Source organism: Malania oleifera, chromosome 3, assembly GCF_029873635.1.
Source record: "Malania oleifera isolate guangnan ecotype guangnan chromosome 3, ASM2987363v1, whole genome shotgun sequence".
Taxonomy (NCBI): Eukaryota; Viridiplantae; Streptophyta; class Magnoliopsida; order Santalales; family Ximeniaceae; genus Malania; species Malania oleifera.
In genome coordinates, this window is record NC_080419.1 from 106,311,405 (window position 1) to 106,332,474 (window position 21,070).

The window sequence follows — 21,070 nt, forward strand, 5'->3', positions numbered from 1 at the left end:
GTTGTAGAGAATCACCCCTAGATTCTCGTGGTGGTTCCTGATCGTCGAATTGAGCTATAATCAGAGCGAAAATGAATAGAGAAGGGGGTCATGGCCGTAGGAGAGAGAGAGAGATGTTTGTTTGTTTAATAAAATGAAACTCGCAGGACCCCTTTAACATCAATACTGCAGATGAAACCGTCGACGGTTTTTTGCACCCCTCACAAAATCGTCGACGGTTTGGGTTTTTAACCCGTCCCTTTTTACCATTTTACTTATAACTGGCTCACAGTAAATACAAAACCGTCGACAATTTTCTGCGTCCCTCACCAAACCGTTGACGGTTTGGTCTTCACCAAACCAAACATCCTCCTTCTTCAATTATGTTTATTATTATTTTTTTCCGAATCTCTAGACATCCATTTGGACAATCCCATCAAACCATGTATACTAACCCTAATTTCTATAAGCATAGACACAAAATTGAGGGGACTAGGGGAAAATGCAATACTTAAAGGCAACACTGACAAAACCGAAATTTCATATGCAAACAGAGTAAGAAGAGGACAGATAAAGAGCATTCACCAAGGGGACACATAGAGGACAGATAAAGAGCACTCACCAAGGGGACACATAGGAAGTAGAGAGAGAAAAAAAATAGGAAAAATTAGAGAGCCTATAAAGAACACAATCCAAATTCAGTTGAAGGAAAATGTCCAAAAGAGAGAGGAGAAAAGGGGCACAAATAATGTTTGGGTAATACAGGTCATTCTCACTTTTACAATGCCAAACACCCATTATAATGTGCATTCACACACAACGTCTCCCCATGGGCATTTGGTTTTTTAGATTAAGTCCTAATAAAGGGTCTTAATCAACACTTGGCTTCTTTTTTTTTTTTAGATTATCTTATTTTTCAAATTTTCTGAGTGCCATAAAATGCTAGAAAGCATTTATTTTAATATTTTTTTTTCAAGTTTTTTAATATAAATATTAAAAGACTGAAAAATAAAATAATATTTCATAAACTTTTTAAAATTAGAAATAGTAGAACTATTTGACCCAAAAAAAAAAAAAAAAAAAACCTCTTTACTTTTTTGTATTCGCGAAAATTCCTAGTTAATAACTTGAAAATTTAGAAGCAAATAACTTTTTTATTTTATTTTTTTTCTTGTTTCGCAGTCCTTAATTTTTTCTTATGAATATCAAAGTTTTTTTTATTCAAATAATCAAGAAAATTTAAAGAATTGTTTATTTCCAATATATTGTTATTTCAAAATTTGGGAAAAGCTAGTAGAGCAATTCAGTACATGGAAAATTTAGGGCATAATTATCATTTTCTTTTTAGCAAAATTCTTATAATAATGTCTTCAATATAGAAACATTATTTTCCCTTTTCGGATTGCATTAATAATGAAACTAATGCAATAAAAAGTTTTAGCATTTTTCTTTTTTCCACGAGTGCACATGACACAAACCATTCATTGACTCCAGGCTCAAGGTAAATTAGATTTTTCTTTTTTCATATTCTAAGTAATTTATAAAGCTTTTATTTTCCTAAAATATTTTCCCATCCCCATCAATCATAACACACGACCAGTGGTTCTGCAAAGCTTTTTTTCTCAAAGGAATTCACACAGAATTTCTCCCTAACATTGTACAGCTTGCATAGGATTCTGGAAACATCTTTTTATAACAGTCATGCCCAGGTTCCCAACTCCCTTCAGCATCAATAATTTCACAGCTACCAATAGAATGAGTTAAATCAGTAAATCCCCAGCTAAAAAAAAAAACCCTAATGGGCTATATCCAGTCTTCTCAGTTCATGCTGCATGGCTCTGAGAAAGGCAACATCTACAAATAAGAGGGGAAGGAAAGCTTGCCCAACTTCAAACCAGCTTCTCCTGACATTAATACAGCTTCAAAAAGATTTTTAAGCAGCCAAAAGGAAACATTGAGCAAGAAGAAAGACTTTCTTTCTAAAATCTGGAAAATTCCCGAACGGTTTTCCTATTAAGGCTCGGACAGTGCTTATTGTTTGTCATGGGTTCAAATATCGTATTGACTTGGGAGAGATGAGGTAAAGTCTCTCTGCCTTGTGGATTAGGGAAGAGGCCCGAATACCATTGAATATGAAAAGTGACAAAATAAAACCACCAAACTCGCCCTGCAAGAGCTTTGGCTAAAGGTCTTGGAAGTTTTGGTCCTCATTCTATGACAAAACCAACAGCTACCTCAACAACATCATCAAGAGGGGTTCTCCAAAACACAGTCAAGCAGCTGCCAATCGATCATGAGAAATGTCGACTTAAAAATGTTCTAAAAATTTAAAAGTCGCTATTAAATGAGTCAAAACATAGAATTAATCAAAATAATCAAATGGTTTCCATTGACTAATAAAAAAGGATATATAATAACAAAACAACAAAAACAGGTGGAAAAAAGTGCACCTTGTGGCTCTGATAATATGCTGACTTGAGCCACAAAATGATACACCTTTTGGGGCAGACAACAGCAACCATGCTGCAAAAACATCAGTAGAACTCAGATATGTCATGGGAGAATGGAGACTCCATTCACAACCAAAGAAGACACCCCCCTCAACAATGAGCACCACTTTTTGTTGTTTGTCCCAACAAGTGTGGGGGAAGCATCTCTTCATGCCAAAGGGAAGTATTCATGTGTGTGTTTGTGTATGTGTGGGTGTGTGTGTGAGTGCGGACAAACATATCCACACATACAATCATGTGTTAGCGTGCACTTAATGAGCTAACTCCCCATGAAATTAATATATATATATATATATAGTTCTATGTTGAAAAAATGAAATGAAAACCTGTCCAAATGCACAATAATTATGCAGGAGAGCAAGGCTGATAGGCTTTCACCCATCTATTAATAAAAATAACAAAAAGTAGGTTATATGACAAGGAACAAAAACAAAAAATGCAGTTGTTCTTAATTCTGATTAATGAGCAAAAGAAATCCTAGATTTCATTTCACATTCATAACCTGTTTCTCTGCATACAAATGATAGAAACTGAATTCATATTCCACAAGATGCAAATTTTTGGAAGCAATTCTAAAGTAAACGCAATATTTGGAATCCCGCTGGGATTCAAGTCAGCTCAACTTTGCACCCAAAAATTATTCTTTCTTATTTATGGTGAAAAGAGTGAAACTACATGGAACATGTAACACCACAAATATAACAAGGCTTTTGGTTTAGAAATCAATCAACGAAAATTTTGATGAGGCTTATTCACCTGTCTATAAAATTACACAAGATCACAGTAGGACTGCACAAAAAATATCATACTTGGAAAAACAGCTAATTATATGAACTACTTGACATCGAGGTTTGCATGAAAGGAAAATGCTTTGCATACAGAGCCCATTTTGCATTGAAAAATGGATAAGGACCCAAGCCCATGTGCATCTCTAAAAAATTTTGCAGAACTGCTTTGTTTGTGTACTCGTGAAATGATATAATTCAACCCATCATTACCATTTAAAGGGGAAAGAAAACAGTAGAGGTGGTACACTAATCAAACACTGCAACTGCTACATGGACGGGAAGAAATCTAACAGGCACAGATTCCTCCCAAAACCTATTGATGAAGAACTTATACCTTACTACACGGTGACAGACAAGCTCAAGGTTATATTCTCTTTTTGTCCCCCTGAAACTCTTATTGCATCAAGTCATCAGAAGCTTCATGGGAAATATTAATCTAAGTTACCCGGTAATCATAGTTCCAGCACCTTCATCAGTGAGAATTTCCAACAGCAAGGAATGATCAACCCTGCCATCAATGATGCTCGCCGTCCTCACACCTTGAGCTAGTGATCTCATACAACAATTAACCTTCGGAATCATCCCACCAGCAATCTTCCCATCTTCCATCATCTTCTTAGCCCCCTTTATATCAATCTCCTTCACCAAACTCTGCGGGTCATCGCGATTCTCGAGGATTCCGGGCACGTCTGTCAGCAGAATAAGCTTCTCCGCCCCTAGCGCCGCAGCCAATTCCCCGGCCACCGTGTCGGCATTGATATTGTACGACTGCCCGGCATCGTCCGCCGCCACAGAAGCGATCACCGGAATGTGATTGTTGTCGATGAGCGGGCGGATGATGGTGGGATCGACGCGGCTGACCTCGCCGACAAAGCCGAGCTGGGCGGAGTTGGGGTTGGGGCGCGCGGTGAGGAGGCGACCGTCCATGCCAGAGAGGCCAACGGCGGTGGCGCCGGCCTTGTTGATAAGCGAAACCAGGTGCTTGTTGACCTTGCCGACGAGGACCATCGTGACGATTTCCATGGTGGAGGAATCGGTGACGCGGAGACCGTTGAGGAAATTAGGCTTGAGGCCGAGGCGGCCAAGCCAAAGGTTGATCTCCGGGCCTCCGCCGTGGACGAAGACGGGGCGGAGGCCGACGCAGGAGAGGAGAACCAGGTCGTTGATGACGGAGGCTTGGAGGGGTTGGGATTTCATGGCTGCGCCTCCATACTTGACGACGATGGTCTTGCCCCTGAACTTCTGGATGAACGGCAATGACTCTGCGAGGATGTCGACGCGGGACAAGGCCGAGGTTCTGTCCGGAGACTCAGCTTTTGATTCTTCCGTCAATGCCAGCGGCGAGGCTGAAGCCGAGGCTGACAGAGACGGCAGCTTGAGGTCCGAGAGAGTGAAAAATGGGGAACTGGCTTTGATGGGGAAGGAGAGATTTGGGCTAGAATTTGGGACTGTGAGGTTTTTGTTGGTAGCCAAGTGAGGATAGGAAGTGGGTAGGGTTTTGGCTGTGAACATCACCATCTTCTTCTTCTTTGCTCGTCTTCTTTCCCTTCTCTATTTGCTGTTCAGAGATCAGAAACAATTATTAAAATTATAAATAAAACTAACCCCGAAAAGAAAAAGAAAAAGTTAGGGTTCTTCAGGGTTCAGATGGAATGGAATAGAAACAGGAGGAACAGGAATGGCGACAGGAGATTAGGGATAGCTCCATGGGTGTTTGGTCTATGGAGCTTTCGCGGCATTGCTGCCAACCTCGTCAGTCATCTTTCAGAATTTGGCACCAAGGCCCATGGGCTCTTTCTTGGGCCAATCCCCTTCTAATAGAAGGTGGCGTTCAAGCCCAATAGAATAATTTATGGTCCAATTATTATTGGAAAATAAAATAAGAACGAAAAAAAAAATCTAAAACCAATAAAAAGACAATAGCATTTATGTAATGTTGATCAGTGGAATTAAGACAATAAAAAGACATTTTCCTTTGCTCTGCTACACAAAATTTGAATGACATGTTTAGTTGGGAAATAGTTTTTTATTTATTAAAAAATTTCAATCATTTTTTAAATTTATTAAAAATTTATGTAAAAAATAAAAAGAATAAAAATATTTTGTTTACTCCTCTATACAATGCTCTAAAAAATGATGTGATCATTTGATAATTCTTGAAAAATAAAAAACAGCATGCACTATCAATATTTGATGGGATGTTCTAACTCAAGCACATGGGTTAGGGCCGACTAATCACCTAGACCGTGATCGTGACCGAATAATTTGAGGTAGATCAAAGAAATAAGTAGAAAAATGAAAAAAAAAAAAATCCTTTTCTAATTATTCTATTTAATCTAATCTTAGCAAATTTTAGCGTGCAAATAAAAGCACATTTAAACTTGATTCAGATTATTTGGAAAAAAGAAAAAGGGAAAAATTATTTTTAAAATTCATTTATGATATATTTTATTCACCCAATTTTTTATTTTTTTATTTTTTAACAATTTGATAACCCAACATGACAATTTAAACTTCTCTTTTGCTTTTTCTAACATTTTTTAAGTCTTAGGGGAAATCCCATAAGAGGGAGAAAATCCCCTCTTCCTCTTCTAGGTCTAATTTCGCGGAGCTCGTAGGCCCTAAGAAAATATGCTCCTTCACATGCGCAATAATACAGTAGAATTTTGAAGTCTGGAATAATTTGGCAGAGCTTTAAGGGAGGTCTTGTGAATTCGTGTGCAATTGTGGGCCTCAGTAGAGAGGAACATAAGAATTTTCAAAAGTTGGAAGGCCTGGTGCACAGCTAAGGTGAATAATGCAAACCCAAGCTTTTCATCCATTGAAGAAGTTGAGATTTGATGCCAGATTCAAAGCACAGCCCATTATTTATAGAATTGATTTTTTTTAGAGAGAGAGAGAGAGAGGAAGAAAAAATAATGTCATTCATATTCAAGTGGAATTGGACACGACATGGGATACCTCATCAAACAACTAGTAAGTAGGGAGATGGACGACATCAAGGGTGAACCTCCTTTTGTTCACTTGACGACATGAGAGCTATATAGAAAGTTACATGTAGAAGCTCTATAAGAAGTCTCACTACTAACATCAGCACCAATGGTCTAGTACAAATATATGACAAAAACCAGAAACCAACAATTATGTCACCTATTCCTCCTCTATCTCGAAAAAATAAAACACTGATAATTACATACTCCATGTAGTAACCATATACTTGCTCTTTTTCAAACATTATAACATGTGTTCTGTCTTCTATTCTGTATCAGTCGGTGGTCATTGGTTGGGAGATGCAACATCTGAATCGGGCCTTGCGGACGGTGGTCATGATCTCAGTTTCTGCATTCTCCAGCATTCTAACGACCTCGGTGAAGGGTGGGCGGACTTCAGGGTTAGCATCCCAGCAGCGAGTCATGATTTCAGTTAGTACAGGAAGACAGTCATTTGGGATAATTGGCCTAACCCCCTTGTTCACCACAGCAAATGCTGCCTGCACAGCAGTCATGTTTTGGAAGGGAAGCAGGCCTGTCATGAGCTCCCACAGGACAATCCCAAAGCTATATACATCTACCTTTTGTGTGTAGGGCCTATGCTGGATCATCTCACTGCAACAAAAATAGAAGAAAAGCAAAAATACTAGAGAGGTAAACATCACTCACATATGGTCAAATAAAATCTAGAGAAACTAGCACCAAAAAATTCTCTCTTTATTTCAGATTCTGCATTTTCAATGACTATATAAGCAGTGTCCAGCTGAAAATAAAGCATCCACGCCAACATATGAGATGTATTTGGTTTCAAATTCCATCATTAATATCTGCATGGCAAATGTGGACCATTGGTCTTATTCCCTTTCCCTCGAATGCCATCAACATTTCTTTTATTAAATATTTATTTTTGAAATTGGAAACAATATTTTCAAAGGAAAAAAAAATAATAAATGTAAATGATTATTGCTTTGACAATGGCAGCAGAATACAAAACCAGAAACAACTGAACAGGGAAAAACCAGCAAAGCTTGATCAAAATAGATTATCACCCATAGACAAAAACTTTCATAGTTTCACCATTATGTTCACAAAAAGCAGACAGACTGGTAATCTTACACTTCTATAATGCAATATCCCAATTAACTTAATTTCAATTTTTGATGTATTTGATTCCATGCACATAGCTCCATGTGCACGGAATATACGTTGTAGTCAGTTACAAAATTAATTAAATAAAAAATTTGTCAAAATATTTAAAATTTATTGTACACAAAAAAAAATGAGAAATATAAATGAATGAGGCCGGCGCATATGCAAGCAACATCAAGACAGCAGTGACAACCTACACATGAAATCCAGAAAATTCATGTCTGCTAAAAAATTCATGCAGAGAACAGAAAAAGGAAAATGGTGGGGTAGGGTCAGGGTCTGGCTAATCTCCACATGTTCAAAATTAATATTCATGGTTCATAAGAGAACTTATGGAAAATATCTACCATCAATTAAGGCAAACATTATAGCATGAGAAGTCAAAACAAATATCTCCTATCAATTTCAGGCATAAGCAATAAAGAATGAGGCATAAGCATAACACGTTTTTCAGAATTATGAAAAGTGAAGGTTATAGAGCGAGATAGAATAAAAATTAAGACAAAATAATTACTAAGTAATTCTAGCACGATTAGTATTAAAAACAACTCTACATGTGGGAGGTCTGAATTTTGATTTCCTCAATTTTCTTTCATTGCATAGTGTCACGAGCTAAGCTTGTTCAGGGCATTATGCTTGCCTGTGACTGCTTATCTCGTGTGCTTGGGATGGGTTTCCATCATGTAAATACTAGTGTAGGGTTATTTTCTGCTAGTAGTCTTTGCAAGCCAAATAAAGTAGTACGACTCCTCGGTCACTTTGATGTTTCCTAGTGCCAGGATGATAATTACATAAAAACCTCTTTAGGGGAGGGTGAGTGTTCATCAGTCATTGTAAAACTCACTAGCAATTGTCAACGTGCTTAGCCTACTTGCCTCCCTCGCTAAGTACACCATGTCAACGGAGGATTTGTTAATGAATTACGTTTGTTTCAATGTTTACTGCTTGCTTGCCACGGCTTTCATGAATTGATTACTATTTCCGCTGCTATCTGAATGAATATTAATGAAAGTGCTTCGTGGATGAATGTTGGTAAACGAAAGGCTGGCTAATTAAACAAGAGTGCTTTAGCTAGCGCCGCACGGCCCTTCACAAGGGTGTGAAAATAGTCGGACTGTGACATTTGGTATCAAAGCCAAGTCGGTGACACTTGGTGAGAGCCCAAGGTTGAGTTGCTACGTGAATTCGATTGCCTTCGTTGTTGGATTTGGAAAGCTTTGGTAAGTGACCATGGCACCAAACACTGCTGAGAGGATCAGCGTGCTAGAAGCACAGGTTGAGACAACAACCAACACTATGGCCGCGAAGGTGGCTCAGATGAGAGAACTTGTTGATGAGGTGATGGGATCACAAAAACACCAAGCAGGTTTGATAGGCGACAAGTCAAAGGACTTTCGCCACACAGTTGAAACTTTGCAGTCGTGGATGACTAATATGGATGCAAAGGTGAATCTGATGGTTCTTGCTATGTGGAACTCCAACACTCTGGGAGTTAGCAAGACCAACCAAGGTACCAGAACCCAGGACGTATGGGGGTGCCCGAGATGCCATTTGATATGGAGCAATACTTTCACATTGTGAGGATGGCCTCAGAACAGGCAAAGGTGGATACTGCGACCATGTACTTGGTTGGTGATGCCAAAATGTGGTGGCGTACCAAGTACAGAGAAATTGAAAATGGAAGCTATGTAATCGATAATTGGGCAGACTTGAAGAGAGAGCTCAAGGCCCAATTCTTTCCTGAAAATGTTGAGTATAATGCAAGGAGAAAATTGAGAGATCTCAAGCATACGAGATCGATCAGCGAATATGTGAAACAATTTTTTGCTTTAATGTTGGATATTCGGGATATGTCGGAGAATGACAAGTTGTTCTATTTTCTTGAGGGGATGAAACTGTCAGCAAGAACTAAACTTCATAGGCAAAGGGTTCAAGACTTGTCAACTGCACAAGCGGCTGCAGAACGCTTGACTGACTACGCTGGTGATGACATCGCTTCGTCCAAACGGTTTGGCGGAGAGGGAAACAGTGGAAAGTCTTTCAAGAATGACAAACCCAAGAGTGGGGGAGCCGACTCTAAATCATCAACCTCAAAGGAAGCTTCGTCGTCTCAAGGGTTCAACACACCCAATGGAAAGGGGAAGAGTAAAATTTCATACTACTTGTGTGGTGGATCTCACAAAATGAGTGAGTGTCAACACAAGAGCTTACTCAATGCCTTACAAGCTTCTACTTCAGGAAAAGGGGTGGAAAGCGAGGAGGAAGAAGATGATGCCCCGAGGGTGGGTTCAGTGCGGTTGGTGAGCGCATTGGAAAAGCAGGAAAAAACACCAAAAGTTACACGAGCAAAAGGGTTAATGTTTGTGGACTTGAGAATATATGGGAAGAGTACTCGTGCTATGGTGGATACGAGGGCTACTCATAATTTTGTTTCGCAGTTAGAAGCATGAAGACTCAACTTATCCTTAGAGAAGGATGCAGGACGCATGAAAGCAGTTAACTCTGTAGCCCAGCCTACTCTGGGAGTAGCCAAGCAAGTGACTATAAAGCTTGGACAGTGGGAAGGTCATGTGAATTTCACAACGGTGCCATTGGATGACTTTCCAGTCATTCTAGGAATGGAGTTCCTAAGGGGGACGAGGGCAGTGTTGATGCCTTTGGCTGGTTCCCTATGTCTGATGGGAGATCACTCGTGCATGGTGCAAGTTGTTGTAACGAAAGGAGACGACGGGAAGTCCCTTTCAGCCATACAACTCAATAAGGGATTGGGTCAAGGTGAGCAGACACGTCTAGCCACGATGGTGGTAGACAAAGAAGTAGGCCAAGAGCTGGAGCCTACGACCATCCAAGCGGTGTTGGATGAGTATAAGGAGGTGTTGCCAGATAAGATGCCTCACAATTTACCTTCACGACAAACTGTGGAGGATGAGATCGAGTTGTTATCAGGAGTGAAACTACCTGCTAAAGGGCCATGTCGGATTGCGCCTCGAGAGATAGTAGAGTTGGGGAAGCAACTTGATGAATTGGAAGCGGGATGTGTTCGTACTTCCAAAACACCGTTGGGAGCATCAGTGTTGTTTCAGAGGAAACATGAAGAGCATCTACGGAAGGTGTTCGACAGGCTGAGGGAAAACAGTCTGGATGTGAAGGAGAATTTCTCTTTCGCTCGGAGAAGCAACAAATTCCTTATTCAAGTGGTTGAACAAGGTCGTATCCGGAGGGGTATGGAGAGTGTAAGGATGATTCAAGAACAGAAGATCTCCACGACAGTGAAGGAGTTGCGTTCCTTTCTTGGCCTTACTAAATACTGCAGGAAGTTCGTTGAGGGATATTCGCGGAGAAGGACTCCAATGACAGGACTACTGGGGAGGTATTATTGGCCGCACACGGGGGATGATGTGGTTGATTTTACCAAAACTTGTATCACTTGCCAACAAGACAAGGGGAAGCGAAAGAAGTATGGTACTTTCATGGCCGCACCAAAGTACTGTTTGGCAAAGGAGACGACACAATTGTTCCTTGTGACTGTTGTGAAACATTGGGGTGTTCCCCAAGTTATTATTTGTGACCAAGATTTAATGTTCACTGACAACTTCTTGACAGAGTTTTTCAAGATATTCAGGTCACATCTTGACTTCTCTTCGAGTTATCACCAATAGATAGACAGACAAATGAAGAGATTCAGAGAGCTGCTAGATGAGTACTTGTGCCATTTTGTCAATAACAACTAGAAGAATGGCGTACAACTACTTGATGTGGCTCCGTTCTGTGGCAACGCCCAAAGGCGCTCAACAACCAACAAGAGACCTTTTGAGCTTGTTACAGGCCAACTGCCGTTGTTACCTCACATAGTGGGTGAGCCGTATAGACAAAAAAGTCCCAGGGCGTACATCTTCACCAGTGAAGGGAGACAGAATGAAAAGTTTGCCCAAGCCTATTTGGAGAGAGCTTCTGAGCAAATGAAGAAGTGGGCAGATAAGGGGAGAAGATCGCAGTTTCATGTTAGCTGCCTCAAGCCGTTCAACGCCAACACCAATGACCTGAGCAGAAGTCAGTTCAACAGAGTAGAGTTGAAGATAGTGCAACCCGATAGACATGACGTTGAAGAGATCCTTGCAGACAAAAAGTTCATATCCTCAAGGAAGAAGCGGCAGAAGTTCCTAGTGAAGTGAAAATGCCTTGATGACAAAGAAATCAGCTGGATTTCCGCGGAAGATATTCAACCATTCGTGGACAAATTTGAAGTGTACCCACCGCCAAAAGTCTACGAGGATGTCGACCGCATAAGTGGGGGAGAATGTCACGAGCTAAGCTTGTTCAGGGCATTATGCTTGCCTATGACTGCTTATCTCGTGTGCTTGGGATGGGTTTCCATTATATAAATACTAGTGTAGGGTTATTTTCTGCTAGTAGAGTTTTTGTAAGCCAAATAAAGCAGTATGACTCCTCGGTCACTTTGATGTTTCCTAGTGTTAGGATGATAATTACATAAAAACCTCTTTAGGAGAGGGTGAGTGTTCATCAGTCATTGTAAAACTCACTAGCAATTGTCAACGTGCTTAGCCTACTTGCCTCCCTCGCTAAGTACACCATGTCAACGGAGGATTTGTTAATAAATTACGTTTGCTTAAATGTTTACTGCTTGCTTGCCACGGCTTTCATGAATTGATTACTATTTCCGCTGCTATCTGAATGAATATTAATGAAAGTGCTTCGTGGATAAATGTTGGTAAACGAAAGGTTGGCTAGTTAAACAAGAGTGCTTTAGCTAGTGTCGCACGGCCCTTCACAAGGGTGTGAAAATAGTCGGACCGTGACACATAGCTAAGCTTATAAATCAAATAATAAATAATGTGATCCATCATTCAATGATTTTTGTCAGTTGGATCCACTAAAAAAAAACTAATCATGATCACTTGCATAAGTAGTCTCATGTTCTGGATTATGATGAATATATAATGTACTCATTGCAAATTAGCAATAAACAGGGACCAATATTAAGTATCTGTTGTGCAACTAAACTGAGCATAGCTGTACTCAGTACCAGATTTTCTATCCATTAATATCATGATCTGATTCATCAAAGCATACTAATGCAAGAAAATCCAAGAAGCCAATGTCCAGTTACGATTATGGTGGGGTTTTGGTGGTAGTCTAGATAGTAGATACATACAGCCCTAACCTCCAGCATTTTTGCATGAAGTGGCCATTCTGAAGGCTTAAATTTGCACATTTGTGCATATAATAATGTATTAACCTCTACAAAAGCACACAGTGAAGCTAAGGGCCTGCATAAAAGAGATCCATAAGGTGTTGTATTTGGCAAGGCAAGGGCCTCTTAGCACCATGTGTGGGTAGGTTTTATAATTCACATGTATCACAAACCTTTCAGAAAGGTACAATAATTTACTAATCATTCTCTAATAAAATTTATTTTTTTAATGCACTATAGTTTTCTCATAAACTTCCTTGATGCTACCAAGTACAAACCATAAAGGACAAGCAGTTTCTACTCCCTAACCTAAACCTGCTTCAGCAGCACTCACATTCACTCGTAAGTTACAAGACTAAATTCAAAAAATTGAGTCACAATGGGTAAAGACAACTTAAAATGGAGCCATTACATATTTTCTGGTATTCCATAGTCGGTTCTGATCTTCATATAGGCAGCAACGTTAGCAAAATATGTACCACAAGTCAAGAAACAAATAATTCCTAAATCAATATTGCTTCACACAGGTTAAGATGAACCAGGAGGATTTTAACAAGCATCATCTTCAATGGAAGGCAATCTTGTACAAAATATTGACTAATACCAGATGAAGCATAGCCACATACCCCAAACAATTATAGCTACTTTGACAGCTGAACTGGTCATTTGCTCATTCAGCACTTTCTTTAATGTTTAAAGAAACAAAAAATCCATCTGGTGCACAAGGCCCCCTCAACAACAGGTGTCTAGGAAAGGGCATGATGTACACACACTTTGAGAGGTCTTTTCTATCATTTGAACCTTTGGCCTTCAGTACACATTGCTCACTTTGATGTACAACATAAAATTGGTAATTTCACTATTTCGGACAATGCTAGATGTTACAACATTTACTGCTTTCTTCTAATTGTGCCATAGCCAAATGGAATGCCATAATATTTGAGATCAACTTAACACAAGCAAAATGTAAGATTATTAAGATCATTAGACATTAGAGTTCACGGCCATAGTTGTTGGGACACATAACAAGGGGAAGACTGTTACCAAATTAATAACAAAATCTTGATCAGCCAAGATCTTATATTTTGATTAGGATTTGCCCATAACTTGTATAGAATACTGCTTAAATTTTTTGAATCAGTGCAACCTAATGGAAGAACTCATCCCTTGCTTCTGCAACTTTAGCTTAGATCTCAAAACATCCATATGGTAAGAGTAGTTAAATTGAAAAATAGGATAAAATTATTTGGCCACAATCACTCCAAAACAAATAAATGTTGCAGTTGTCTTTAACAGATTTTTTCTACTTTTGAAAGTATGCACTCTACAGTGAATCAATTATCAATGTCATCAACTACATCTATTCTAATATACATTACTAAGCAATCATTCTTCATGTAATTTTTCCTTCTATAATACAATCAATGCCATTAAATACACTATGGTTACATTTGGTTCACGGAAGAGCTATTCCTCGGAATAAAATGGAATACAATGAGAAATTTGGGAATAGAGCTAATAACAATTCATTGTATTAAATATATATTTCTTATTATTTCATCCAACATGTAATAAATAAGGAATAAAAATTCATATGGTGAAATTTGGGAATAGTTATTCCTTGTCTATTCCTTCTTATGGATTGATAAAAAGTTTCATTTTTTTATTTGGTTTATTGTAACCAATTATAACTACTCCATTCTTAGAAATGGGTATTCTGCCAACGCATAACATAAAAATTTAAGGATATTTTTTTAGGAAAAACTTTTCTTTCTTTTCATCACTTTATCCCTTCCTCTTTGCTTTGATCTTTTCTACCTATCTTGATTACTTCCAGTAAATTATAGCTATTTTTATCAATCTCCACCAATATAGTCTTAATACAATGTTTAAAAAAAGGGCAAAAGACACATACTTCTCCTGAGGTTTGGAAAAAAGACATTGACCTCTCTTGAGGTTCAAAAATTACAGGGACCTCCCTTGAGGTTTCAAGAATTCCAAGGACCACCCTTGAGGTTTGACAAAAAGACACAATCCTACCTTTGTATTTTGCAAAAAGGACAAGTCTTTTGAGAGAAGATTTGTGTCTTTTTGCCAAACCTCAAGGAAAGTCTACGACATTTTTGAAACCTCAAGGGAGGTCAATGAAATTTTTAGAACCTTAGGGGAGGTCCCTCTCTTGTTATTAAATCTTAGGAGAGGTGAGTGTCTTTTGCCCTAAAAAAATTATATAAAGGATGCAAGACCAATATCCAATAAAAAATAATTTAATTCAACTTTGAAATGGCTACATAGAAGGCCCTTGATAGGCTTACAACACTCAGAGAACAAGAAAAAGAAAATCTAACCACTTACATAAAGAAATACTTAGGAAGGATGGTCCTACCATGTAGGATTTGTAGCCCACCAATCAAAAGGTGTCATGCCATTGTTTGAACCCATTAAAACGATGTGGGAACCATTTACCAAGACCCACATTAAAGCATCTCTCTCACTTTTGTCTCACAATCCATTCTTATTCCTAAATAAAAATATTCTAAATTTTAGTAGATATGATTCTTGTAAACCCTCAATAAAAAATAAAAAATAAAAAATAAAAAATAAAATTTATTCTCCATACTAAGTGCATCAATCTCCCCTTGTTGAGGGTGAAAAAATCATGACCTTGACTTAAAGCAAACCAGCACACTAGTAAGTATTACCCTATTGATCCCTAAAATACTCGAGCGCATTCAGAATTTGATCATCAAAAAGCTTCCTCCAGTCTTAAGCTTAGCTTCCAAATCTTCAATAGTCTCCATTATGATGATAGCGACATGAGTCTTCATAAGACAATTGAGATAAGGGTGTCCCTTTTGCTCAAAATTACAGCAATTAATGCTTTTGAGAAAAGTAGCTTGATCTCCCCTATAATTGAGGGGGGAAAATTTTTGACCTTGAGTTAAAGCAAACCAGCACACTAGTGAACATTACCCTTTTGATCCCTAAAATACTCAAGCATATTCAGAATTTGATCATCAATAGAGCACCCACCAATCTTAAGCTCAGCTTCCAAATCTTCAATAGTCTCCATTATGGTGATGACAACATGAGTCTTCATAAGGCAATTGAGATAAGGGTGTCCCTTTTGCTCACAACTACAGCAATCAGCAACCCCTGTTTGGGAACACTTAAAAAAGAGTGTTTATAGTACTTATCAGTTAAAATAAGCACTTTTACAAAAACGTGGTTTAACTTATGCTACAACAAATACTTATTACAAAAAGTGTTTTTCCAAAACCACTTTTTTGAGAACTATTTAAGTGAAATTTAAAAAGCAATCTAAGATAGCTTTTTGGCCACTTATTGGCAATATTCATAGACAAGGTCAATTTTGTAAATAAAATAAAATATAGTGGCTATTTTACAATTTAAAAAGTACATTAGAAGATAGTCATATACTATTTTGTTATGTATTATAATATATTAATTATTAATGAAACATAATTCAATTATGGAATGAAGAAAAAGAACCATGTATTAATTTAAATAAATATTAAAAATAAAAAATACCAATTTAATTAATAATATTATTTTAAAGTAAATTAATGTGATAATCATATGTTATAATTAAAAATTAAGAACAAGATTGTTGTTAATCAAAAAATACCATTATATTATTTTTAGATAGTAAAAATATTTAAACATTAATTAAAAATAACAATTAACATAATTATTAGTTAAATTGTTGATTAAAAATTAACCATATATTATTTTATTATGCATTATAACCTATTGATTACTAATAAAATATAATAAAATTCTGGAATGAATAAAAAGAACGATCTATAAATTTAAATTAACATTAAATAAACTAAAAGTTTAATTTAGTCATTAATACTATTTTTAACTTAAATTAATGTTATAATCATATGTTATAATATGCATTAATAACAACACTATTGTTAATTAATAAATAATAATAATATTGTATTATTTTAGTTAATATAAAATATTTAAATTTTTATTAAAAATTTAATATAATTATCATTTAAATTTCTAATTATAAAAATATTAATATTTTTATGTAAAATACATTTAAAATAACTATTTGTTATTTTACTATGTATTATGACTTTTTAGTCATTATAATTCAATTCTTGATTGACTATGTATTAATTTAAATTAACATTAAATAAACTGAAATTTAGAATTTAATTAATAATATTATTTTTATCATAATTTAATATGATAGTAATATGTTATAAATATACATTAATAACAAGATTATGTTTAATTAAAAATAATACTCTCATATTATTGTTTTTAATAGAAAATATATAAATTTTAATTATAAATAATTAAAATAATTATTAATGAAATTGTGAATTAAAAAATATTAATATTCGTAATCTAAAATATGTTTAAAAATAATCATTCAGTACCCCATAATAAAAGTAAGTATCCAAATACCACTTATTTTAAATACAACCAAACACCACTTACAACTTCCAACACTTTTCTAGTTCAGCACTTGTTAAATTCGGTACTTTGCACTTCTGCATAAGTGGTTTCAAACGATCCTTCAATGCTTTTGAGAAACGTAGCTTGGTGGGGTAGGATGATGAAACTGTAGCACTAGTATTTTCTTAAAAGAATCCTTCAAATATTTGCTCTTTTTCTCATCCATCCAAGCAAAAATGGTGTCTATGCAAAAATGGAACTTTGATCTATTGAATTAACATCATAGATTTGTAACTAAATGAGTAATCCTAGTGACGCCACTCAATGTATTCAGTGATGCATTACTGTATCTTCATCAAAAGAACATTGAGCAATCAAATTCTGAAACTCAAGCATGTACATGTCAAAATATCTATCATGTTGAACCAACACACGCAACCTAAAGTGCATCCATCTCTGACTCTTACACAATCAGAATGATTTTTTCTTCCACTATAAGCCACATATAAATTCCACTCAGTAATTCAATTTTGCATCCAAAGTTGGCGCTAATGAACGAAACCACGTGTCACAGGCTGAACAATTCACTTTGTAAAGGGTCACCCAACACCAGCTATAGCACACCAGCTCAATTGTTCGCCAAAACTATGTCACGGTTTCACCACATGAACAAATTTACAACCATCGAATGCAAATGAAGTGTAAGTAGTGAGCACACATTGAGGCAAACGAGAGACGAGGTAAACTATAAAGCAATTCAACTCATTATTCACACCTTTGTAGGCAACATGTGTTCGTGAGGGAGGAAATAGGCTAAATACATTTACGTTAGCTAATGAGTTTTACAATGATTGATTAACATTTGCGCTCCCTAACGAGCTTTCTATGCTATTCTCACTCTATCAATAGGAAACATAAAGTGACTAAGGAGTCATACTCAATATTTGAAAACCAAGACATTACCCTACTCAGAGAATAAAACCTATACTAGTATTTACATGATTGTTACCCATCTCATATATTTAAAACAAGCAGTTATAGGATGGGACTCTCCCCCCCACCCCCCAACAAAAAAAGACTTACATGGTGGATATCCTTTGAGGCCTTTTCACTTCCCTAAGAACTTGATTCGCTTCTAATTTGATGATGTGGACTAGTCCTCTAGCCAAGATGGGTAGCCCTTCATATTTGTGAAGTAGTCTCTTATTTCGACCCTGAAGTGACTTGATCAATTTTGGATAAAGCTTAACAAGCACCAAGTCACCCACATTGAAGTACAACAGTCTTGGTTCCTTGATATGCCCACTTCTTCATCCACTTGGAAGCTTTCTCCCAATAAGCTTAGGTGGTCTCTACTTGTTCCGTCTCCATTCTTTAGTAAAGATTACACTCTTAGACTCTTTCCTCTATACGAATCGTTCATTATGTTAGGTAACAACAACTGCTAGCTTGTTACAAGCTCCAAAGATTCTTTTTGGTTGTTGAGCTCTTTTGGGCACTAAAATAGAATCGAGACACATCGAGTAGTCGCACCCAATTCTTTTGGTTGACAATGACAAAATAGTGCTAGTACTCCTCTAATAGGCCATTGAATCTGTCCATCTGTATATGATAGCTTGAAGAGATGTCAAGCAGTGAGCTTAAGATTCTAAAATGTTATTTTCAAAAGTTTGCTGTGAATTTTGTGTCTCAATCACTAATGATATCTTAGGTCACTAACAATGTCGAATGACTCCTTTGTTGAGCAATACTTCAGTACAAGTATATGTACCATACTTCGAAAACCTATCTCCCAACCCTAGGCAAGTTGGTGATAAAGTCAATTGAGACACCCTCCCATAGTCTTGTTGATACTTGAAGATGCTCCAAAATCCTTGCAATATTCTTCTGCTTGACCTTGTCCCGTCAATAGGTGAGACAAGTTTAAGTATACTCAATCACCTCATCATGCAAGTGTGGTCAGTAATACCTACATCGCCAAATTCGATGCCATCCTAGATTGCCAACCCACATGGTGTCATGAAACTTGTAACAATGCCTTGCTCGAGTCACCACTCAAGTCATGAAGCTAATTACGATGGGTTCATAGCAATCCATCCTCTTAACCAAAACTAGCACACTTTGCCCTCAACCACACGATCACATGTTTTAAATGACGGTCGCAGGTAACATCATGTAACAATCATGTGTCATAGGACACCCAAGAAGCAGATGTTACATAGCAGGAAGTGGTCATAGTGAACGTGAATTTTTTTTTATACATGCACAACCATCTCAAAATTGAAGAATAATGGAGTCCTTCAAACATGATTTTTAATAAATAATAACTACTTTTATTCAACCTACAAACACTTTTTAGTAGGCAACATGATTTTTATTTTAATGTTGGTGCATTGTTTACAAAAAATGTTATATTTTTTATACTATTCACTACTTTAATGACTAAAAAATTTAGAAATGCAATTGAAATTGACAATCAATTAATTAAAGACATAAAATGAGTCAATATACATATCCATGAAATTCATTAATATCAATACAATATCACAACACATGTCACCACTATACAGAATGACATTGAGGCTCTTCATAAGGAGTAGGCAATTTAAGCCCATTAAGCAAATTAATACCAAATTCCTACATTGTAATCATTGTATTCAATAGCTGCATATTATTTTATATTTTCAAGAAAATTTAATTTTTAAATTTTAATATTAAAAATAACAATAACTAGGCATAGCAACTTGGGCCATCAAGGATTAAGCAATTTAGGACCATTAAGCAAATTAATTTTAGTCAAGCTATAAGCAATAATGAGCAAAGCAAATTAGCAATTAAGTATCATCTATTAACAATTTAAAAATAAAAATATACGTAACTAAGATAACTAACAGTATTTTAAAATTTAGTAACTTAAATTTTATATTATCTCTAATACATGATTATCTAAAATAAATAAAAAATAATCGTTAGTGTTAAGCTTCAGAAAGTGTGGCAGCGGGCACTGGACAAACCCATGAACTCATGAAGTGCAGTGGTAGCACTCTCAGCAACCAAAACAAGGAGAATTTTGTCCACCTATTCAAGGCCACTTTGGATCTATCTACACAAATCTCAAGCTTCCAACTTGATTTCCTACACAGATCTATCCAAATCACTTCCAAACAACAAAAAATTTCCCCTAGAATGGATAAAACTTCAGACAAGAAGGGGGAAGCAGGCACTCAACCTTCACACAGCGATTTCAAGCACAAATGTCTGCTTTGACAGCCATAGATCACTAGATCCAAGCTTGATGAGCTTGGGGAAAGAGAGAAGTGCAGCAGAAGGCAGAAAAATTGCGAAGAAATGAGGTTTTTTTTTCAAGTATAGAGCATGGTTTTAAAAACTGAATCGATGCCCAATCCGGAAAAGGCACTAGGTTGGTCGGACCGGTTAGACCAGTGGGTCAAATGACTCAAACAGTGATCAAACTGATAATATTAGCGTGATATTATATATATATATATATATATGTGTGTGTGTGTGTGTGTGTGTGAAAAATAATAATTTAATTGCATACCAATATTAGATAAAAAAAAATATTGGTCTTATCATTTGTTAGACAATTAAATAAACAATTAAAACAAACAATTACTACACATTCTAGGTAAAATTTGTCTTTAAAAAAATTTAATATTATTAGGAAGTCAAAAAATATTAAAATATATTTGGTGTGAATTTTTTTATTTAAAAGAAAATAATATAACTTAATTTGGTGAGAGTTCGAACGATAAAATTTGTATTTTAAGGAAAAATATTTTAAATTTATTCTTATTAGAATTTGGGAAAATATTGAAATATATTTGGTGCAAGTTTTTTATTTAAATTAAAAAATTACAATTTAATTCAGAAATTATATGTGTTCACTATTTACTTTATAGTTCATGTATAATAACACAAAAACAAATTTGCTGCAGAGGGAGTGGCTTTTGGGGTAGTGCGCCTGTGCTAGGGGAT

General features: G+C 36.4%; 2 protein-coding genes across 6 annotated transcripts in view; both read right to left on the reverse strand.

Annotated features, from left to right (window-relative positions):
• Window positions 1-3,463: 3,463 nt before the first annotated feature.
• LOC131151624 (acetylglutamate kinase, chloroplastic) lies at window positions 3,464-5,158 on the reverse strand. Its single transcript, XM_058102896.1, has one exon. The coding sequence runs from the start codon at window positions 4,793-4,795 to the stop codon at window positions 3,719-3,721; it is 1,077 nt and encodes a 358-aa protein (XP_057958879.1). The 5' UTR covers window positions 4,796-5,158; the 3' UTR covers window positions 3,464-3,718.
• A 1,024-nt stretch (window positions 5,159-6,182) lies between these two features.
• LOC131151625 (serine/threonine-protein kinase STY13-like) overlaps window positions 6,183-21,070 on the reverse strand; it is a 29,542-nt gene continuing 14,654 nt past the window's right edge. For all 5 annotated transcript variants that reach the window (XM_058102899.1, XM_058102898.1, XM_058102897.1 and 2 more), the window contains exon 4: window positions 6,183-6,882. In XM_058102899.1, the coding sequence (XP_057958882.1) occupies window positions 6,543-6,882 (340 nt within the window). In that variant the 3' untranslated portion in view covers window positions 6,183-6,542. The remainder of the gene's footprint in view (window positions 6,883-21,070) is intronic.